Source organism: Lepidochelys olivacea (assembly GCF_965140295.1).
Source record: "Lepidochelys olivacea isolate rLepOli2 genome assembly, chromosome: 8".
NCBI lineage: Eukaryota > Metazoa > Chordata > Testudines > Cheloniidae > Lepidochelys > Lepidochelys olivacea.
Window position 1 is genome coordinate 6,986,863 of NC_140418.1, and position 23,194 is coordinate 7,010,056.

Below are 23,194 nucleotides of genomic sequence, written 5' to 3' on the forward strand. Positions count from 1 at the left end.
ATAGGACACTAAACTAATTCTTGGGGACTGCTATAATGCAGACCATTTAAGTACCTATGCTGGAAGAGACATTGATTCTATTGCTCCTCACTTGCCATGCAACCTTGGACAAGACATTTAACCGCTCCCTGCCTCAGTTTCCCCATCTGTAAAATGAGAATAATAATGCTAACTCAACTTTGGAAAGTGCTTTGAGATCTACAGTTGAAGAGTCCTGAGTACCATTAGATAGTCCTGTGTTACTAATTTTCCAAGATCTATAACTAATCATTGCCATTTCCCCTGAACAGGGAATCTTTCAACTGTTATTTATTTATTTATATTACTGTAGCACCGAGGGTGGGCTCCACTGTTTATCCACCACCATTCCAGGCCTACCTCTGCCACCAGCTCTTTATATCATCTGGACACATCTCTGCAAGGGCGAGAAAGGGATAGCGGTGGGGGAAGGTTTTTCTGCAGTCTCAGGAATTTGCCCTGCAGTGACTCCAGAAGAACATATTTGTCTGGCTGGGGCTCATGGTGAGGAATGCCAGACAGGCCTACCAGGAGCCTTGATGCATCTGGAGGGTGAAGCATCCTGTTTAAAACCTTCAGGTTCAGAAAAATGAAAATGCCTCCAGGAATGTGGGCAAGAAACCTCTGTGTGCTGCTCCTGGAATTAGTTCCCTGCACACATCAGAGAAGGAGACATCCACGCTGCAGCTATAAAGCGGGGGAACAGAACCAGTGTTAGGACCCTGCAGGGCTCTGGGCTTCCCAGCTTTTTTCCTTGAAGTCAGTGAAAGAACTGGGAGGGGCTGAAGCTCAGACTCCCCTTAAACCTGGCTGCTTCGCCTGTCTCCTGGGCAGATGTTACAACTTTCTGCCTTCCTCGCTAGTCTTTTCAGGAGGGAACTTTCAGGAGGGAACACCCTCTGGCTCTGCTCTCATCACTCGGGTTGCAGTCTGAGCAAAGCTAAGCAGGGAGCTTCCAGAGCTCTTTGTCCAATTTTGAAAAACTTCAGGGATTCTTGAGGGAGCTCATTTGGAAGAAGGGGAAAGGGGAAAGGAAAAACAAAACAAAACAAGGGAAGGAAGAAAGGAGAATAATGGTGATCTGGTCTTGCCAAGAAATCTTTTCGGTGCAAACTGTGAAGAAGGGAGAGCCTGGTTCATCACCGTGGCGTGAGGAAGAGGACTCAGCAGCTGTGGGCTTGAACTTTGGCTCCATCTTGCACTGGGGTTTACATAAAAAGAATATATTCTGCTGAGACAGGGCTCAACGAGCCATTTGGCTAGCCCAGCGTTCCAACAGCTGAACGGGACAAGAATCCAGCGTGGTCTCTAGCTGGGTTTTGGGTAGTTGTATTAAAAACGAGACATTGCAGCACTTTTGGAAACTAAATAACATCCCAGAGGAAATTAACTTTATGGTGCATGTGTCTTTGACTGTATCAGCTTGAAGATTATTTTCTTTTTACTGGAAACAGCTCTACAGCACTGGTGGATTTAATTACTTCTTCTTCTTCTTTTTTTTAAAGAGAGAGAGAGTTGTTTCTATAAAACTTGCCAAAGGAATTTGAAAGAACAGACCCTAGGGTGGGAGGGTAGATTGTGATTTTTTTTGAAGGAGGAAGAGGTCTCCTATTCCTCTTTCTCAGTGGAAGATGCTTGGACAATAACCACCCTTAGAAGTCTGAATGCTTGCTCCAGCATGGCTGTTTATGCTCTCACAGGTTTCTCACTAGTCAGCCTGCTTAGTTTTGGCTACTTGTCCTGGGACTGGATGAAACCCAGTTTGGTAAGGGACTTTTCCATGGACCCAATGGAGAAATCGCTCCCTCCTGCCTTCTCCAGACCGCCTCACATCATCTTCATTCTGACTGATGACCAGGGGTACCATGATATCGGATACCATGACTCCGACATACAGACACCAATGCTAGACCGGCTAGCAGCCGAAGGAGTTAAACTGGAGAATTATTACATCCAGCCCATCTGTACCCCATCCAGGAGCCAACTTATAACAGGGAGGTAAGACAACAACTTCACCTGTCACGGTCCTGGGAAACTTAACAGTTTCTTCCCTTCTCTTCTGACCAGTTAATCCCAGCTTACTGTGGGCAGGTGTTTATGAGATAGCCCTATGGAAAATACCCAAGTAGTAAAACCTTGAGGCTCTCTTAGGAAGAATCCCTTGGAAAAGAATTGTTTTGTGTACTGTGTAATAAATTGCTTGAAACTTTACACTGTAGACTCCATGGGGCAGGGATCTTGAACCAAACTGAGCTCTGTGTAAGCAGGCACAACTCCCATTGAAGTCAAATTATATTATGCCAGGGCTAAATGTGGTCCGTTAGCCCTGGTGGTTCAGTGGTTAGGGTGCTAGCCTAGAACTTGGGAGAGAGGGATCCATGCCCTTGCTCCACCATGGACTTGTGTGACCTCAGGCAAGTCATTTAATCTCTCTGTGTCTCCATTTCCCACCTGTACAATGGGGATAAAAGCCCTGCCCTGCCCCACGTGGATGCGTGAGGATAAATAATAAAGATTGTGAGTGTTCAGACACTGTGGGAATGCGGGTCCAGATAAGTACTTAAAGAGATATAGCATGATCTAGGTCAGGGGTTCTCGACTTTTTTGTTTCTGAGTCCTGTTTCCCCCCAACATGCTATAAAAACTCCACGGCCCACCTGTGCGACAACAACTGGTTTTCTGCATATAAAAGCCTGGGTTGGCGTTAGGGGGTAGCAAGCAGGGCAATTGCCCGGGGCCCCATGCCACAGGGGCCCCCGCAAAGCTAAGTTGCTCAGGCTTCGGCTTCAGCCCCGGGTGGCAGGGCTCAGGGATCCAGGCTTCAGTCCCATGAGGTCGGGCTTCAGCTTTCTGCCCTGAGCCTCAACGAGTCTACCACTGGCCCTGCTTGGCAGCCCCCCTGAAACCTGCTTGTGGCCCCCAAGGGGGCCCTGGACCCCTAGTTGAAAACCACTGATCTAGGCGACCAGGCATCAGGTTGGGAGTCCGGAAATATGAGGATCTATTCCTGACTTGCTGTGTGAGTGCTGGGCAAGTCACTTAGGCCAAAAGTTTTAAAGGTGCCTTCAGGTAGGCCACCAAAATCACTGGCTGTATTTGACAGTCGTAGCCTGTACCTGTACCTCAGGCTTCCCATCTGTAAAGCGGCTCAAATGGTGCGTGCCCATGTCTGCAGAGCCTTTGGAAACTGATGGCTATAACACAAATTAATAACCACCTGAAAAGGGAGAACCTCCGGCTCCTCCATCGACCCCCAAAATGGAGGGAGACGGCTGCAACCTTTGCGAACAACTGGGAAAGAAAGAGCTGGTATCTGCATGGCCATGGTGTTAATGTGATAGTCTCTGTGGCTGTGCATTATATGATCCTTTCTTCCCTTTACACTGACTCATGGGGTCATAGAGTGGCATCGTCCATGTGGTGTTTGCTTGGACCATGAGGCCATAGGAGGCTTTCCTCTCATAGTAGTAATAACAATACTTGACATGTTTTTAGTGCTTTTCCTACTTGCTTGGCCGTTATTCACAATGGCACTGTGAGGGAGGTATGTGCAACCACCTCTAAGTCCATAGTCTTCTCCTGTAGAGGGTGCAGGCTGACTCTCTATTGAGCCATATAGTGCTTTCACTGTAGATGCATCTTGTGGTGGCAGCCCATGGCTGCATGTCTCTAGGGTATGCTGCATGTCTACAGGAAAACTATGACAGCACTTGGAGATCAGTGTTCATTGTATGAAGCCTGTCTCATCTCAGTCTCTTGGTGCTAAGGGTCTGGATAGAACAGATGCCACCTGAGTGCTACTAGAAGAGAGAAACTACCTGAATTTGGGAATGGGAGGAAGGAAGCTAATATTCCCAGGACCGACTTAGTCGCCCTATGGACACACAGCAAACTGCTAGATTGTGCAAGCCTTACTCATCTTGTTGAGCCCTTGCTCACACAAGTAGCCCCACTGACCTCAACGGGATGACTCATGCAACACAAGTAATCTAGCTTTTTACAGGAGAGCAGCCCAATGACTATCCTGCACTGCTGGCTGGAGGGGCATTTACTGAACTGATTTTGCACAGTTTGTTCCTGTAGGATACATAACCGGCTTTCCAAATGATAGTGGATGCAATGGATTTAGATAGAGCAACTTGGACAGGAGTGTGGGTTGGGACAGCTGTTAAATAGGGGTCTGCCATGTCAAAACTAGTGCAATGTGTTTCCTCTCCCAGGCACACAGGCAGGCTCCACTAAGGAATGGAGGCTCAGAGCTTTTCTGGATCAGAACTAATTTCTCTTTTTGTTTTTCTTCATTCCCCTTGCAGGTACCAGATCCACACGGGCCTTCAGCACTCCATCATCCGGCCCCGGCAGCCCAACTGTCTGCCCCTGGATCAGGTCACACTGCCCCAAAAGCTGCAGGAAGCCGGCTACTCGACACACATGGTGGGCAAGTGGCACCTTGGCTTCTACAAAAAGGAATGCCTGCCCACCCGGCGAGGCTTCGACACCTTTCTGGGCTCCCTGACAGGCAACGTGGATTACTACACTTACGACAACTGCGACGGACCCGGCGTCTGTGGCTATGACCTGCACGAAGGGGAGAACGTAGCGTGGGACCAGAGTGGGAAGTACTCAACCTTCCTCTATGCCCAGCGAGTGAACAAGATCCTGGCCACCCATAACCCCAAGGAGCCCATCTTTATCTATGTGGCGTTCCAAGCCGTGCACACGCCCCTGCAGTCCCCCAAAGAGTACATCTACCGCTACCGCTCCATGGGCAACGTGGCTCGGCGCAAATACGCCGCGATGGTGACGTGCATGGATGAGGCCGTGAGGAACATCACCTGGGCACTCAAGAAGTACGGTTACTATGACAACAGTGTGATTGTGTTCTCCACGGACAACGGCGGGCAGACGTTTTCCGGGGGAAGCAACTGGCCTCTGCGAGGCCGCAAAGGGACCTACTGGGAAGGCGGGGTCCGCGGCATCGGCTTTGTCCACAGCCCCCTGATCAAACGCAAGCGTAGGACCAGCTGGGCGCTGGTCCACATCACAGACTGGTACCCTACGCTGGTGACCCTGGCTGGGGGCAACGTGTCTGAAGCCAAGGGCCTGGATGGGTACAATGTGTGGCCGGCCATCAGCGAGGGCAAGGAGTCCCCGCGCACTGAAATCCTACACAACATCGACCCCCTCTACAACCACGCCAAGCACGGCTCACTGGAGGGCGGCTTTGGCATATGGAACACAGCTGTGCAGGCCTCCATACGGGTGAGGGAATGGAAGCTTCTGACTGGTGACCCTGGCTACAGCGACTGGATCCCTCCGCAGATGCTGACCAACTTCCCAGGGAGTTGGTGGAACCTGGAGCGGCTGACGGATAGCGTGCGCAAATCCATTTGGCTCTTCAACATCTCGGCTGACCCCTACGAGCGCGACGACCTGTCGGACCAGCGCCCAGACGTGGTCAGGGCTCTCTTGAAGAGGCTCGTCCACTACAACCGGACTGCGATCCCGGTTAGGTACCCGGCTGAGAACCCCCGGGCCCACCCGGACTTCAACGGCGGTGCCTGGGGGCCGTGGGCCAGCGAGGAGGAAGCGGAGGATTGGGAGGGAGGTGGTGGGCCGCTGAGAAATAAAAACAAGAAGAAGACGTGCAAGATCTGCAAACTGCGCTCCTTTTTCCGGAAGCTGAACACCAGGCTGATGTCAAACCGCATCTGATGGGGCTTCCGCAGAGCTCCAGACGCAGCCGCTCAAGGTGGGTGTTCCAAATGGCCAGGACAATGGGAAGGAGAGAGGCAGATGGCCACAGAGACAGCAGCGCACTCTCACTTTCCCTTGCACCAGTGGACCCGCGCACAAGGCCAGCCAGTCACAAAAGCCCCCCGATGTCTTTCCCTCCGGACTCCCCCAAATTGAGCAACCTGTAGGGATAGCCATCCGGTCTGCAAGGAGCAGGTGTCCAGGTTAGGGTGGGCGAGGGAGAGCGACGGGGGTCCTGCAATCTGTTCAGTGCACGTTACATCGGTTGCTGGTTGTCGAGCTGTCTAGCCCGTTCCAGTGCAAAAGAATGAAACTTGCCGTAAGCGATCAACCCAGGGACCAGTTCAAACGCACCATCCTGGGAGCAAAGCTTTAGACGCAGATCAAACCCACGGTACTTGAAGCTGCATGAGGATGTTCTCAAGTGGTTCATACGAGGGAGGCTGGCCTGCTGAAGGCTGCTCTCAGGGCAGGTTTCCCTGATTGTCTGGCTCTATAAAATGTGCTGTCACCTTATGGAACCCTAGTGAGTATGTCGCCCCATGTGCCCCTGCTCCGGGAACTCTGCCTGTCCTTTCTCACTCAGCCCCGACGACAGCTTTTCCCTCCTGAAGGCTTTACTGCAGGTGGCAGCACAGTGAAGGCGAGGCACACTTAGTTTTATGTTGATGGTCCCTGGCTCAGAGACCAGGCAGAGCCTGGGGGCGGCAAGAGAATACTATCCCTAATGGACACAAAGGCAAACAGACTGTATATGGGCCTGGATCAGCGTGGCCCTGTGGTGTATTGGAGACACGTTTGCACTGAGAACTTATGGGGCGTCAGCTGTTTCAGTATAGAACAACCCCAGTTTACATTCATCTATTGTACAGACTCATGCATGTACACCCACGTGGACAGATATGTGTGGATTCACTTACCCCCCCTCCACCATCACCATCACCACCACAATGGGTTTGAAAGAAGGCAGCTCCCTGATTCTCAACTCCCAGGGGTGTCCTCTGCCAGACAGCCCCCACCCCCCACACACCTTTGCAGTGACAGCAGAGCAGCTTGCCTCATGGTCTTGCTGCCACGTTGATGCCGGCTCTGGAACAGAGGACCAGGTCTCTCGGACACTTGCTCTGTTCGGTCTATTTTCCAGGGTGTGCGTGGATTCCCAGAGGATCCACAAGGAGCTGGTGGCAAATGTAGTGGAGCTTGACGATGGGGATGTAGGGAGGAATGCAGGTGTGGGATCAGTGTGTAGTAACACCTTGCTGGGCTGCAAACTGCAGGCATCTCTTTTGTTTGTTCCCAGAGCTGTTCCTTACTCAAAACACTCTGATGATGTGTTTGCACCAAACAGGCACCCACTGCTTCCCTGGCTGCCGAGTGAATCTCCATGCTTGCTCAGTCCTGCCAGCAAAGGGGGGATACCATACCGCCCTCCTTCCTTGGGAATTTAACTGAGGAGATCATCTGAGGCCAGTCCTCTCTGAGCGCGACAGAGTGCAAATTGCTGGTCCTCCACTTCTGCGTCCTTTTACTGTTGACCTTTCTGTGGCATGCGTGAGAGAGAGTGTGCGCCCGCGTGTGCCACGGAAGGGGGCTGGCCAGGAAGAAAGGGAGTAAACGGCTTTAAAAGCATTTTTAACGTGTGGTGCATTTACATTTACACAACGCGTTTTACATTTCTCCCCACAGGTTTCTCTTGGTGCAGCGTGTGTAGGCGACAGCCCTGCTGTGAATTTTGAAAATAGTTATTTTTGTCTCTGGAAAATGAGGCCTGTTAGGGCTTGTCAGCTTTTGGATGAGCAGGGCGGGCCTTTTTTTTTGCAAAATAACATTCATTTTACATCTGTCCCTGAAGGACGTGACAACTGACAGCATTTTCACTGGGTACCTTGCGGAGTGCTTTCCCGTTGGCTCCGTATGTGTGTGCGAGGAAAAAGACAGAGACAAGGCTGGGGACGGGAGAGGAATACAATGACATCTGTGTTTTTCTATTATTATTTAGATTATTTGGAGGATTGTGATTTTATATAGAAAGAGGGGAAAAAAACCCCAACAACAAGAGGAAGAGAAATGGGAAGCCGTGTTACCCTAGAGATGGGCAAAAATAGGAGCTTTCGCATTACCCACCAGCAGGACATGGATCGGTCTACCTGTCTATACAGTACCCATCACTGCACTATGGCCCTGATCCTGCAAGTTGTTCCGTGTGGACACCCTCCCCCCCCACCGACCCCGGAGTTCAGTGGGGCTCAGCGTGGGCTCCAGGGCCTGGCCAGTTGGAACAGTTTGCAGGATTAGAGTACATCTGAGCACTGTGCAGAGTCTCCTATCAAACTCACAGATAGGGATGGTTGTTTCTCTCTCCTCATCCCCTGGTTGAAATCTGGGTCCTATTGAGCTGCACTCTGCTCCATTTGGGAGGGAAGTATTCTGACCCTGGGAATGGTTCCGGTTTTGGGTCATCTCTGTGTCAAATGGTGGTGGGCAAAACTGGCATCAGAATTGGTTTTCCAACACCAAAGGCCGCAGGGGCAGTGGTGGCTGAGATTGAAGTTCAGTTTATTCAGCTCTGCCATCACCCCACCCAGTGGAGGGCCAGGGGCAGATCAATTGTTCTAGCTTGGACCCATCTCCCTGGTACATTGGCAGGGTTATGACCAGTTACAAAGCAGCCACAGAGAGGCACTTACCATAACAGACCTAAAATCGCCTACCAGCTCAGATGACCCAGGGGAGAGACTATGTGTTCTAACAAGCCACTTATAACTAGCATCACAGCAATAGAGTGGAGCATTCCATCCCCTTATGCATTATGCTTCGTTTAATGAATAAGTAAGTGAGATTTCACTTATGGGCCCCATTTAGCAGAGCACTTCAGCAGGTACTTAACTTTAAGCATGCGCTTAATTGTGTCCGTATCCAGCCAAACACATAATCACACACGTAAATGCGTTGCTGAATAAGGACAGATTTAAGTACATGCTTAAAGTTCAATATATTTTAAACCCTTTGCTGAATCAGGGCCTTTGGGAAGAATCCATACAGAGCAAGAGAAAAGGTGAAAAAGAGCTAAAATAAAGATCAGACTTGGAATCAAAGCAAAGGGGGATGCTATGCAAAAACAAATCATTATTGATCATTTGAGAAAACAGCTTTAATGGGAAGTTGGACGTGGGCAATTGTTATAACCGAATTCATGATTGGGGGTGTGTGGTGTGACAAGAGTTGGTCATAAAATCTCTGAAAATTTTTAACCAAATTTCGCCATTTTTTCAAAAATGGAAATTTCCATTAAAACATTTTTGATTTTTTTCAATTTTTTCCATGTTCTGATGGTTTTCTTTGTTTTGTTTCTTTGTTTTAAATTTTTTCCCTTTCTTTTCTGTTGCCATTTGGAGCGATCAGTCTAATGCAAAGCTTTTGGAAATGATTCTGAAACAGAAAACTCATTTTAGACAATTTTCAATTTTTGAAAGGAAAAAAAAAAGGTCGAACCAAAAAGTCTCTGGAAAAATTTGAAAAGCAAAAAATGAGTTTGTTTCACAACCCAATGAAATGAATGAAACTTTACTGGAAAATTTTTAAACCATTGTAACTTTTTTTGTAATGTTGGTTAACTCTAGTGGTGACTTCACAATGATAGCATGTGCCATCTTTGAGCATGCTTAATTCCATGAGACCAAATCTGAGTGGCATGAGAGAAAGGGACAACTGATTCTGGGAATGGGTACATTGGTTCCTGGTGACAGCAGCTGGTGCAAGCTACATCTTATTTTCTAAGTGTTTCTCAATTTTGAGCCAGTGACCACTTTGTCCTGCCTTCTCAGCTAATCCTCTGTCACTCCCAGAGATGCACTGTTGTCCCATCCCTGTACTGAGACACGCTGGCTCAGTTTCCTTGCTCCGTGCTCTGCTTCCAGGTGTGATGAGAAAGGCCAGTGCAAACTGCTGGAGGACAGCTCAGCGGAAACAAAACAACCTGCAAAAAACACTGGAAGAAAGGAGGGGTCTCAACCTGCAAAGATAGGCCCCAAGGAGTGCTTGTCACACTCCATCTCCTCCCCTGTCTGGCTCTAGCTCTAAGAAAGTCCGTGGGTGAGATTTAGCTAAGCCCACGGCCGTTCTACTTCTGCCTTGGCAATAGTGACCATGAGGAGCTGCCCACACACTGAGGAGATCTATTTGCACAGATATGCTAAGATCACTCTCTTGTAAAGTTGCAGAAGCCAAAGTATATTTAAAACATCAAGCCCTAGGAGCCGAGTGACAGCCAGGTTCCCATGGAGGAAGCCGGTCAGTGAGCAGCGTCTCGGCAGGCACAAGCTTTGGCACAGGAGGACTGGAGTGCTGGGAAGGGAGAGCCCAGCATTACGGCATCTGCCTCTCCTTGGCCAAGTCTCCCTCTCTCTCTCGCTGACGTTCCTGCTGAGACCCAGGCCAGCAGCCCTCCTTTTTGGCCTGCCTGTTCTCTCCGTCGCTGAAGCGGGGATCTGGAAGCCTGCAAAGATGAGACTCGGGAGACAGCTGTCTCTAAGTGCTGCTCCTTTCTCCCCCTCTTCTGCCACCGTGCTGTTACTCCATAAAGGCTGCTTGGTTGGGAAATTGCTAGGAGGTTAGAGAGGAGTTTGCAAAATACAGGGTTTCAAAGCAAAATGGGCCTGTTTGTTCCACATGACAATTACCCCCAGCATTGCCCAGGATGCACTGCAGCAGCCAAGTCACCTATTTGTCCTTAGCATTAGTGTTGGTGATGCTGTCGCCGTTGTTTGCCACGTCTGGAATTGCCAGTGTTGCTAGCACCCTTTGTCTCCAGCTGGGCCCAGCCCCCTACTCGGCCTGTCTCTTACTCGTTCTCCATTTTGTTCTATGATGCCATCAGTTGATTAATAAACTATTAATTTTATGCACTTTGTGGTTATGTTCTGGGATGGCGAGGATGAGGCGGACTGTGTGAGAAACCTTGCACACTCAGACACACTCGTCACTCTTTCATTAATTCCCCTCTCTCGGTTTCCTCTCCAATGGGAGCGGTGCAAGGGGACAGACGAATGGCTCTGGGGTGGCCTCTCTTCATCCACGGGGCCCGGGGAGCAGCAGTGTGAGTGACAGCACCTTGCTGCACGTGTCTGCTCCGCTCAGCCCTACCTTGGAGGGGCTGACCTGCAGTGGGGAGAGGACAAGCCAACCTCCATTTCAGATCGGCGCTCAGCCTGTGCAGAGACTACCGACACAGGGGCCAGGGCAAGCGGGAATGGGGCCCATTGTGCCTTCCCATACAGATGAAATATCATGAGAGTTATAAGCATCTACAGGGCAGCATCCCAGGCACTGTCAGAGCACGGGCTTTGCATTTCATCATACACACATAACAGCCACACACATATTTATCAATGCTCTTTTCCGCCTGTTTTGTTTAGTGAGGGTTGAAGTGCCCCCTAGTGGCTCCTGGTATAAAATATACCTTTCAGCATAAAGAAAAGGAGTACTTGTGGCACCTTAGAGACCTTTTCTTTTTGCGAATACAGACTAACACGGCTGTTACTCTGAAACCTTTCAGCATGTCACCGACATGCGGTGGTTTCACATTTGACTTTTTGTCCAGAGGCCTAGGAGGCATTTATAGAGGGATGCATCCTTGGCCTGGGCTTACAGGCAAATAGCAGCTGGTGGCCTTGTCCTGTCAACAAAACACCAGACAAACCAGTTTAACTTGCACCAGATTGTACTGAATGACTGTGTAGGGCAGGGGTGTGTGAGGACAGTTCGCTGGAGAAGGTTGGAATAGGTCTAGGTGGGGAGGAATTCCCTGCTATGTGACCTCTGCTTAACTGAGGCAGAAGGCAGTACTCTGGTATTGTCTAGCCAAAGGGATCCTGGCCCAATCCACCTAGAATGAATGGATACATGAGGATTTTCTGCTCTGTGAGGAATTGGCATGGATAGATAGAGAGATGTGACATATACTGGAATGGCCACAACTCTTCATGCAGACACATTCTCTCTGTTTTGCCATTTGACTTGGTTATAAGGTTTTCTTTCACCTTCTTCCCTAAATTGTTGCTGGGTGCACTACAAACGGCTGCTGTATCCCACCCCAGAGGCAGCTGCATTTCAGTAGCAGGAGAGCTGGCCTCCCTCTCATACTTGCCAACTGCCCCACGTGGGACAGGAAAGTCATGAGTTTTCCTGCCTTGCTGCCCCAAGCGGCTAGGTCTAAGTGACAAATAGCTTTGGGTGCAGTTTTCAGCTGTGAAGGCTAGAGGCTGCTGGTCTCACTGCTGCTGAGCAGTCAGAGGCACTGGGTAAAGGCAGGGTGTGCAGGGAAGGGGAAGAGGCAACTGTATCCCCTAACCCCTACCAGACCTCAGCAATGGGAGCACATTCTCTCCCCGTCCCGCACCCCCAGAGGGGTACCAGGGAGGGATGGGAGGAGGGAGAGATCTTCCCCCAGAGGAGAGGCAAGCAAAGAAAGACATCTCTGCCAAGGTGCCTCACCAGGGCGGGAGGGAAGCAAGGAACCAGCAGACACCCTGGGAGGAGGGTCAGGCACGTAGTGAGCGAAGGCCAGCAGGGCCGCAGCTCCTGCAGCTTTAGGACTGGCCAGAGACTGATGATTTGATGGAGAGATGAGGCCTCCCTCCTCAGCTGGTCAGATCACTGCCGGGGGTAGCGCTAGAGGCGGGAGGCATGCAGGGAAGCCGGAGGTGGTGGTGCTCTGGTCCTGAGGGGAGCTCCTGGAGCCTGGCCTCTTGCTGGGGGAGGGGGGTGGCTCAGGGTGTGTTTGCCCCAGAGGCATCTGGGGGCTGTGGGGTTTCAGGTGAGGCTCCTGCGATCTCACTCTGCACTGCAGCCTGTACTGAATGTGCTCAGGCTAGTCCAGCCAGGAGAGCCCGCTAAGCGGTAGGCACCCCCCGGCTCTGACAGGTGGGGCTTCAGCAGCACCTGCATCCAGGGGCAGTGGGGCAGTTGCCATGGATGCTGACACTCACTCACTTCCGTGCACCACTGTGTGCGTGGCTCCGGCCTGGCTGGGACGAGCAGGGCGTAGCTACCTGAAGTGGGGGCGCCCCAGGGGGAGAAGAACAGGGCCATCAGCAGGAGGCAGTGGAAGGAGGTGTGAAGAGGACATGCCTCACATGAGAGAAGAGCACCTTGTCCCAGGTGGCTGGCCCATTTAAAGGCATCAGGGCCCATCTTGGCTCACCAGTAAGTAATTAACTCCCTAGGTGGCTGGTTAGCAGCTAATTGACTAACGAGCCCTGGGCCTGATAAAGGCTACCAGAGCACAGTTGGAGGACAGTGCTTCTAGAGAGAGAGGGTACCTAGAGAAGCCACTAGGAGGTGGCTGTTTGCCTGTGACTCTCCCCAGGGATGAAATGGTTGAGTGGGAAAAGGAGGGCTGGGGGCTCCTGGGTGAGGGAGAGGAAGCCCATCTGAACCCTCACACAGACCTTGGATGGGCTTGGACTCGTGGGACTAAAGCAGAGGCGAGTGCCCTCTGTAAAAGAGCTAACAAATCAGACCCTTCCCTGCCCCTCCACACACACACACACACACACACAAAAGGGGGTGTCGGTTTGAAGTATTTGGGTCTGAGCAGGGCTGTCCCTAGGGGGGTGTGGGGCCTGGGAGGAATCAGCCTGTAGGGGCCCCCCCGTAACCATTTTTTATACAGGTGAAATCTGGTGTGGGGTGGGACTACCAGTGCTGTGGGCTGAGGGATGATGGAGAGTCAAAGGGTGGCAGCCCTGTGCTAAGGGCAAGGGGGCCGCATGGGCTGGCGGGTCCCGGAAAAGGGAGTGGTCCGGGGCAGAAGGGCAACGGATGGGGTCAGCCTGGCGCTGGCGTGTTCTGGTGGCTCTAGGATGGTGGCGGCGGGCAAACAAGAAAAAGAAATACAACGTATGCTTCCTGCCGGTGAGTGCAGGCCCAACCCCCAGTGCCAGGCCCCCCTCTAACTCCCTGGGCTGGCCTGGCCCCCCAGGCACCCCTAACCCGACACCCCCCTGAGCTGGCCTAGCGCCCCCCGCACAACAAATGCACACTGAAGCGTGGGGCCCCCCAAAGTGCAGGGCCCGGAGTGGTTGCCCTGATTCGCCATACCCAAGGGATGGCTCTGGGTCTGAGTAAGCGATTGACAGAATTCAGAGGGAGCTAAGGGCAATGCACTCACAAGGGGGTGTGCTTGAGGGTGGTGCCCCTAATACACACCAAGGAGCTTGTAGGCTAGCTGGTTTCTCTCAGGAAGATCGCTCCAAAGTAGAGGAGATCCAGAGCCTATTGGGCAGAGAGGTGCTTGTGTGGTGGAGGGCCACAGGCCCTGGCAGGGGCTTCCACATGTTACGATAAGCATCCTGCCTTTGAGAGACGTCCCTGAACCAGGCCTGGATTGTGACCCTGGGTTTTTATATGCCCCCATGCAATGTGGACAGTGGAGTTTGAGGAACTCCTTGTACATCTCTTCAGGGTTGTATTGTGACAAAGGGTCCTCATGACTGACTGCAGAGTCACTGTGTGCTAGGTGATGTAGAGAAGGTGGTGTGTGAGTGGAGTTGGCGTCTGGAGGGAGAGAACTTTAAGAACATCGTGAGGTCAGTTTTATGATCATGATCATTCTGATCATCCGATGAAAATAATCTACAAATCCTAACGGACATGCAGGCCTCTGTGGGACAGGGACTGAGCATCTCATAGGCCCCAGCTTATTGTGGAAACTTCCCCTATAATTATTTTCTATGGGTTGGCAACGCATGGAATCTATAACTTGCATTTAAGCTATGCGTCTTATAGATAGCTCTTATTCTATGGGGTCTGTATCTGTTGCTGACATCTGTGGGAGTGTGATGGACCTGCCCTGGAGGAATCGTGTTTTCTTCTGGCCAAGTCAATGATGCTATTCCTAGGCTCACTGTGTCCCTCTGAACCTAGCTAAAGGTGAAGCTGAAGCTGTTAGGTTTGGAACCTGTTCTTGAGGATCATGATGCTGCTACCCCTGCTTGCTGTCCCACCCTGGCGGTGTGGTGTTTTTGTGATCCAGACCTGGCATTACTACGGTCAACTTCCCTTGCCTTGGTCTCTCACCATCTGCCTTGACCCTACTGCTCCTAAGGCCTTGGGCCACGTATCTCCAGGTTCTTATCACTCAGGCCATCTGCCCTGGCCTTGTAGTTACTATGTGCTAATTATATACACTGCAAAGCTCTCTGGGTTTAACTAGGTAAGAAACACCAATGCGCTCTGCAGTCTCACCTCCCTCTAATGCTAGCCACTAGATGGCAGCGTGTCCCTATCATCTGCATCAGTAACTGTGACCATCAGGCTGGGAGGACACTGGGCTGGACAGAAATCCCCCTCTGACCCTGCTGGTGCCTTCCAGGCAGAGGGGAGATGAGGCTTGTCCTCAGTGCTGAGACCCTTCCATGAATCCTCCTGCTGCTGCTGCTTTCACACATATCTCTAATGCTTCTGCCGCCAGAATAGGAAGCTCTGGATTCAAGGAGTGAGACCAGACAGCATTGGTTGAGTTTAGGGAAGATGGGCCATATACAAACTATATTATCCAGGCCATGATTGTCACATGCGCCCATGTCCCCGCTCCATATCCGGCTCTGCTCCCCAGCGACACCCACTTTGGGATCATGCCTTGAGACAAACTGAGACGAGATAAACCTCAGGGGGAGCTGGTGTCTGCCTCTCTCCCAAATTCCAAGGGGCAGAGATACCAGCAAAGGGGGCACGGATGCAGGATGGGGAGCCGTGATACTCTAGCACTGGTGGTATTTACAGAGCTGTGTTGTGTGGACTCAACTGAACAAAGGAGCTGGGCCATCTGTGCACGAGACACTGTAGCCTGGATGCAGAAAACTAGGGAGGCCTGCAAGAGAGCAGCCGGGGAAAAGGCAAAACGGATTTTGGGAGATACAACCGTGGCGCTAAAGAGCGCTACAGGCTGAAAGTCTCCGTCAGGGGGCCAGATGACGGCACAGCAGCAAAACAGGAGAAGAGACTGGGTTTGCCTTGCCACTGCTCTTCTAAAGCTCCAGCAGAAACATTTCACGGTGAGCGAGGCGCGTGAGCTGAACTCTCATCCGGCCTCCATTTTGAGAAAAGCTCTTGGAAAGCATGCCAGTGCCTGGGGACTCGTCCCAGTGTCCCGGGACATGCTGGGAGCTTGACTTCTCCTGCCATTCTACTAGGCTCTGAGAAGGCCCTTTGAGAACCGGGGACCTGCTGGGCAGTGGAGCTGCAGCAGTGTGGTATGGTGCGGACCTGGGGGAAAACTGCCCCTCACTTTGTTTTGGCCCGCTGTACAGCTAGTTCTGGCTCTTACACCAGGATTACCCCCATTGGGTCAGTTCCCAGCGGGTCAGCTGTCTTGTGCAGAGAAGGGCTAGTGAGGATTAAGGGACACTGCTGTGAGGAATCTGAGTGGAAGTGCTGGGTTTATCATGCCAGCAAGTCTGTCCTGACTGCAGCCATAGATTACTGCAGAACAGAGCGAGCTGGAAACTTTCCATTAAAGTCTCTTTGACAGAAAATGGCTGAGTTTTGTTGAAGAAATTCCTGCAGGAAACATTCGGGTGGGTTTTTTTTTTTTTACTTTCATTGAAAATCCAAAATTTTTTCAGTTGCTGAAAACCAATGCCATTCCGGGGGGAAATGTTAACAATGAGCATTCTTTTTTGGGGAGAGGGTGGGGTGGTCAATATTTTTCATGGGGGAGGGCAGCACCTCCTTTTCCCACCAGCTTCATTGCCGACCCCTCGTAGGAAAGCAGAAGAAACCTGTGAGTAATTGGCATAGGCTCAGCTGTGTAATCCTGTATGGAGGGGGTGGGGGTGTCAGGTAGGACTCTGCCCTGCCTGAGACAGCTGGCTGATCGATTACCCCTATTTTAGCTTGTAGAGCCATGTACAAACGTGTCGCTATGGCTCCTAGCTTTATCCAGCCCCTGCTTGGAGCCAGGTGTTGTCCAGTGACTCACGGCCTTCCTGAGGTCAGTGACCGCTAAAGCTCAGCTGTGGTAGATGCTTCGCTCTCCCCTTGCCGTTACCTGCTTGCTGTGGGATGAGTTGTGCTCTTCCTCCCTGACAGCAGCGTCCTGCTAGCACAGTGCTCTGACACATCACACAGCAGCAAGGGAGATCCAGATGGTGCAGGGACTATGTAGGCAAACACAGAAGCCATTATGTGCTCAGCAGTAACTCACATGCAGCCTTGGCCATTAAACCCCATCTTATGGAAAGAGGGAACGCTGGCTGGCTGGGACACCGGGCTCATCTCTGACTCTGTCTGAAAACGGTCACCGGGGTTCTAATGTCCAGCCTGGCAGCTCTCCGAGACGGGCATGAAGGGGCTTCAGTTTGACAGCTAGAAGCTGGCCTTTCTGGCAGGCCAACTCCAGTTCTGAGGGTCAGCCCAGCTTCCAGGAGTGAGCCCAAATCTCTGTGTGGGGCTTCTGGGCCAGCTGCAAAGACAGCAAGCAGCTGGGGGGGGGGGGGCGGGGGAGGCCGTGTGGGTTACTCCCTTGATTGCTAGGGGCCAGTGCAATAACAGGAGAAACACTGCTCTCGGACATCCACTTGCTAGAAACTGTTTCTGATCTTGCTTCCGTTTCCCTCTGTCCACCACCGAGCCTTTTGTGTGGTTCATCAAATCCCGCTCTCTAGGGCACCATTCTTTCTCCGTTAGCCACACTTTCAGTGCAGGCTGGGGGAATGCTTCTCCTCAGTCTTAACATAGCAGGGCAGTACTCCAGCGCCTGAGTACTCATCGAGTCACTCCAGAGGCCAGCTAGGCTGCCTGTAACCTGCTTTGCTGTTTCGGTGCCAAGCCAGCTGCTCTGGAACCTCCAGGCTTCAACGCTCCAGCCATCTCCCTTTTCAAAGGGGCTGCCCCCAGAGTGGGGTTGTGTCCTTTAACATTACTTGGGTGTCAACCCAGCTGTACTCTGGAAATACAACTGCTGCAGGGGATGTATATGGCAACTCTTCCCACTTACAGCTCGGTGTGGGAGACTGTACACGTTGATGCTGGCATGTTTGTTCAAGCATGTCCACGGGTGTCCTCATGCATGAGGATCGAATTCCACAAGAGCCTGGCTCCTGCATTGCAGGATCCTGCTATCGTATCACCATGGCAGGTGCTCAAACGTCAGTGTCTTGCGGCAGGCACTGATAAAGCCCTTTAGTTTAGAGTGACTGCTGATGGCAAGCAGACAATGTCTCTGTGGGGGGCTCCAGTTCCATGGAGAAGTCTATAAGTAGTAAAGTACACGCTACAACAAACTGCTCCAAGGTGAAGAAAATTGCTTCTCTCAAACCCTTGGTCCCCCAGGGGCATACGCAAAGAAGGGGCTGCTGTCACGCCCTCATCAGCACATTTTGTTCTACACCAGCACTCTCCGTTAGAGTTCGGGAGTGGAGGCTGAGTGGGCGCCCAGCGTAGCTCTGGAAGGGCTCTCAGCCTGGATTATTCAGGAGCAGAGATAAAGCGGAGGAGGGGAATGAGCTTGGGCAGAAACCATTGCGTGGCATTCTCTGGCCTTGTGTGCAGGAGGTCAGGCTAGCTGTTGTCATGGTCCCTTCTGGCTTTCCAGTCTATTGAACAGAGCTCTGCATCTGCCTAGGGTGGAGCTCGTACAGGTGATCAGGAATTTGGGAGAGGGAGCAGCTTTGCACCACAGTGACCCAGGATACAAGGCAAATAAAGCCCTGGGGTCCCCTCTGGCGGGCCAGCAACATGGCTTTTGTTGTGTTGGACGTCTGGCACTCCCTTCCCGCCCTGCATAGATTCCTCCCTCCTTGAGACATCCTAGGGCCAGAGAGCAGGAGCCAGGCAGCAGTGTGGGCAGACAAACCGCTCTCTGCATTATCTGCACTGCCATTTAAACAAACCTCCCTTGTTAGTCAGCTCGGAGCTAAAAGCCTGCCAAGGACACACATGGTGGGATGTGCTGGGTGCTGAGCTGCCCTTGCCCACCCTTTCTCCCACCTCTGGGTGCCTCTTCTGCCTCCCCAGGCACTTGCGTTCTAGACTCCCTGCATGAGAAACGCTCCCCTCCCTGGGAGGAGAGCAGGAGCTCGCAGCTTGGCAGGGCTGTAATTTATGCCGCTCTGATTTGAATCCAATTGGGGACGCGGGAGTGGGGAGCTGAAGTACAGCGTTCGAGGGAATCAAGTGGAGTGGCTTTTATGAAGGTGGTAATAGCACAATTAATTGAAAAGCCATTAGAGCTCTCCTTCTCCTCCCCCTCCCCTTCCTCGCTCACTCGCTCGCTGTCCTCCTCCACTTCCACCTCTTTTCCTTCTCCCTCTCTCTGCTCCTCCTTCTCCCTCATTTGCTTCTGAAGAAGCAGCTGTGTCTTAAGATTGCTTGGTATTTTTGCATGGTTAAATCATCTTCCTTTCCCTATTAACCCTTCCGTGTCAACCACAAGGGGAAATTATTCCCATTTGCCTAAACTGACCCTTCCTCAGCAGGCTTTGCAAGACTCTCTGAGCCCCAGTTCAGTCCCTAATTTCCTCCTTTCTTGGCGTCCATGCAACTCATTGAGTGCTCTAGATTGGGGGCTCTCAAACTTTTTTGTGCTAGGCCCTCCTTTGAAAATATTTCAGGCTGTGACAACCCCCCCCACCACCCCCCCTTTATCTAGATGATAAAGCTGCTGAAATTCAAAGACTGGCACAGGGGGAAGGAGGCCAAAGCACAGCCCTGGCAGAGGGGAGACCCGGGTTCTCTTCCTGTGACCTGGAGCAAGTTGCAGAACCTCTTACCATTTGTACGGTGAGGATATAGGGACAGAGAACCTCCTGCAAAGTGCTGCAGGCAGTGGGGGTTGAGAGTGCTCAGCATCATGTGAGAGCAGGGCCACACTATTTAATTCATGGGGTGAAGAGCAGAACTGGATCAAAAGTGGAACCATCAAGCCAAGACCTCAAAGGTTCCCGTTCCAGCCCCCCACCCCCGACAAAAATAAGTGTTTTTATTTTTCTTCCTGCTTGTTTTGTTAGAGCGGTCATGACTTGCTTTTTGTGGAAGAAACATTGGAGGACTTTAGAACAGATGGATTTGTAACATCATAGAATATCAGGGTTGGACAGGACCTCAGGAGGTCATCTAGTCCAACCCCCTGCTCAAAGCAGGACCCAATCCCCAATTTTTGGCCCAGATCTCTAAATGGCCCTTTCAAGGATTGAACTCACAACCCTGGGTTTAGCAGGCCAATGCTTAAACCACTGAGCTATCCCTCCCCCCAGATTTTATTACCACTTCAACCACTTCTAAGGGCAAGCTGTAGAAAGATTTACAGATCTGAGCAGGCAAAAGGTTTCTTGCCAGCCAGATTAAAAATCTGTATTTTAAAAAATACCTGTTTAACTCAAACATTTTAGAAACTCTTGGGAGAAATATGCTCTTGGTGAAAGGATCAGCACTCTGCCTTTTCAGCTAAGGGCTGAGAAAGCTCCCACTCCAGTTCTCAGCTCCTCCAAAGAGTCCTCCAGCACATCAGTGAAGATAACACTTTACTTCTGATATTCGTAAGATAAACCACACATCCCTTGAAACCTCCCCCCTTTTAAGCCTTCTTTATAAATCATAGTGGGGAGGCACAAACTTTTCCCTTGGTTGCTGACCTTTAAGGGAAAGACAGTCCCCCACCAGAGAAATGACAGCCTCAAACTCCCAGCCACCCGAGAGGCAGGATTCAGAGTCAGCAGCATGATCCAAGGCTTGCGCTGATGCTATGGATAAACTGCCTCTTCTAGCACTGCCATTCAGTGCTATAAAGCGACTGCTGCCCCTATGTCCTGTCCTTTCTCCTCAACGGTACATACGCATACTGGCTCCATCGCATGGCTGTCGAGATGCAGTCCCTATCTCTCGTGAGATTTAAACAAACACAAATTCCAAGGGCAAACACACCGCTCCCCACTGCAGTGGAATCTGGGCCAGATGGTCTTCTGGGAATAAAGCTCAGTGGCTTCTTTCTACCAGGGTGGTTTTGGGAAGCTCTCCCAGGAGGAATCATCGAGGAACTGAACCCATTTAGTTTGCATTATTTGACCTATTTATTCACTTTGAAAGGAGGTTTGGTCCTCCAAGTGCACCCGCTTTGCTTGTCTTCTATCCACAAATGATGCTCAGCAGCCTAATAAAGCAGGCACCTAAAAAAATTAGGTTTGGCTGAATGAGGCATCCTCTCTCTAAACCTTGGAACTATGCTGTTGCCAGGGCAACTCTGCAATACCTGTCTTTCTGGAGAATGAGATGCAGTTGCCATGGCAACATCATCCTGTCTTTCCAGGGACTGTCCTGCAACATGGAAACTGCAGTTTCCAGGGTAACCCTTTTTTGCCCCAGTTAATTCTAACCATGTTGTCTGGCTTAATTTGCTTTTAATATTTATATTTTAGACTTTGGGGACCCTCTTAGCAAGTGGCGTGCTGTTTTCCACTGGGCTGCAATTTCTAGAGCCGCAGAGTCAGGGCGTTAGAGAGTTGCAAGTAGCAGCAGAGGAAGGTGTTTGGGAAGCAGTTGCCTGGGCAACAGAAACAGGGCGTTCCAGAGGTGGTTGCTATGGGGATTTGGATGCTGACGAAGGCTTGTGAGGCTGAGAAGACAAATTGCCCTCATCATTATCTTCGGGCTTGTCAATCAAACACGTTCCCTTATTTACCTCGGAGAGGAGAGAGCACTAGGAGCAAAAAGAGACTGAGGGAACGAGAGGAGAGGCGCTTGTCCAAAACTCCACGCTGGTGAGGGAGCATCACCATCCAGGATGGCAACCATCACCTGCACCCGGTTCAGCGAGGAATATCAGCTCTTTGAAGAACTGGGCAAGTAAGTTGGAGACAGCAGGGCTCGGAATGTAGTGGTGCCGCATCGGCAGCGAGAGAGGCTTTGGCAGCGGGGGTGGGGGGAAATTAACTGACATGGGAACAGCTGGGATTCTGGAGGAAAGAAAAGGCAACGGAGTGAACCATAAAAATCAAACTCGCAAGGGAGCGGGGTCACGCAAACTGTCGAGTGAAAGGGGTCGCACTAGGGTAGGATCGCAGAGCCAGAGACCAGGGAAACAGCCCCTGACCTTCCCTGCTTTGTTCCCCTAGAATGAACGCAGTGGCACATAAAACCAGGTTCCCTTGCCCTCCGCTTTTGTAAGGAAAGGGGATCAGCCTGGGAAAGGCTAAGAGCGGCTCAAGCATCCAGGGCTGGGTGTGTGAATGGCTTGCATTGTGCGCACTTCGGGGGCTGCTGCCTCTGCAAAAAGGGGCAACTGCGAAATGACCCTCGCTTAAGAAAGCAAACCCCCAAAGCGATGCTGCTAATTCTGCCTGGGAACTTGTCCGGCTGCGTCAAGGGAGATGAAGGATCTGATCTGGGCAGCTGTCTGAGTTCTTGTTCCATTGTATGTTGCACTAAGTTTTTTTTACTGGGAGATGCTCTGTGCTGGATTTCACAGGGCTTTGCTTGCCAGCAGGAAACAACTTGCCTGGTGATGACTGTCTCCCAGGAGAACTGGGGTTTAGAAATTCATGGAAGAATCCAGGACAGCAGCCACCCCCTCATCCATCTTCTGTGCTGCCCTGATTAGCTCGGAGTAGTTAGACACCTCTTATGGGTAGCGCTGCTCCTGATTCCTTGGACAGGAACCTGTGTGCCCAGGAGCCCAAGAGAGCGAGGCTGACAGTTGGGTTTCATGAGACTGTCATGTATAGGGTGGGCTGTGTCTGGTTTTGCATGTCTGGGTATTTCTTTGCGTGCATATGTGTAGATGTCTGTCTTGACTTGTCATGCATGCACACGTAGGTCTGTATTAGTGTGCATCTGTCTAAATGTGTGTGCATTGTAGGATTGATCCTCCAGGGTGCTGAGCATTCCAGTGAGGTACAGAATGTCTTCTGCTCCCATTGAAATCTCTGGGAATTCAGAGTGCTTAGCACCTGGCAGGATGGAGCCTTATGTGTCTATGCTGGGGTATGACTGCCTGTTGGTGTGTATTTTGTGTGTGAATGCCCTCGTGCATGCATCCATCTGTGTGTGTGTGTGTATAACGGGGTGCATCTTTCTGAGTGAATTTTTCACATTTGTGTACATCCATTTGAATTTTGTGCACACAGTTACAGGCATCTTTGGATGTATACGTGGGCATATGGTTTTGTTTGGCTGTTTGAGTCTGCATGCGCATCTTGCGTACGATTGTGTGCATCTGTTTTGAATGTGAAGTTGTGCCTATTTGTAGGAGTGCCTATTTGTTCCAGTACATACGTCATGGCCTGCATGCACATATGTATTTTGTATAACATTAAATGTGTGTGTGCACAGGTGTTGGGTTTGTCTATGACTATGTGCAGGCAGGTGGGGATACAAAACTGGGGGCGAGGATGGAGAAATCGAGCGAAAGCGGAGGGTGCTTTCT

General features: G+C 51.2%; 2 protein-coding genes across 4 annotated transcripts in view; both read left to right on the plus strand.

Moving 5' to 3' along the window:
• Nucleotides 1-832: 832 nt before the first annotated feature.
• On the plus strand, nt 833-10,675 carry ARSI (arylsulfatase family member I). The gene is made up of 2 exons (XM_084637659.1): nt 833-2,016; nt 4,332-10,675. The coding sequence occupies exons 1-2, from the start codon at nt 1,697-1,699 to the stop codon at nt 5,731-5,733; spliced, it is 1,722 nt and encodes a 573-aa protein (XP_084493785.1). The 5' UTR covers nt 833-1,696; the 3' UTR covers nt 5,734-10,675.
• A 10,726-nt stretch (nt 10,676-21,401) lies between these two features.
• CAMK2A (calcium/calmodulin dependent protein kinase II alpha) overlaps nt 21,402-23,194 on the plus strand; it is a 75,666-nt gene continuing 73,873 nt past the window's right edge. For all 3 annotated transcript variants that reach the window (XR_014712634.1, XM_084636513.1, XM_084636514.1), the window contains exon 1: nt 21,402-21,615. Coding sequence is in view for 2 of the 3 variants with exons in the window: in XM_084636513.1 (XP_084492639.1) it covers nt 21,554-21,615 (62 nt within the window). In the remaining variant the exon portion in view is untranslated. The remainder of the gene's footprint in view (nt 21,616-23,194) is intronic.

Bases quoted from the DNA above. Each gene is read 5' to 3' on its own strand.
- ARSI (XM_084637659.1), top strand. From the start codon at position 1,697: ATGGCTGTTTATGCTCTCACAGGTTTCTCACTAGTCAGCCTGCTTAGT. The intron at 2,017-4,331 runs GTAAGACAACAA...TTCCCCTTGCAG, and splicing joins AGCCAACTTATAACAGGGAG to GTACCAGATCCACACGGGCC.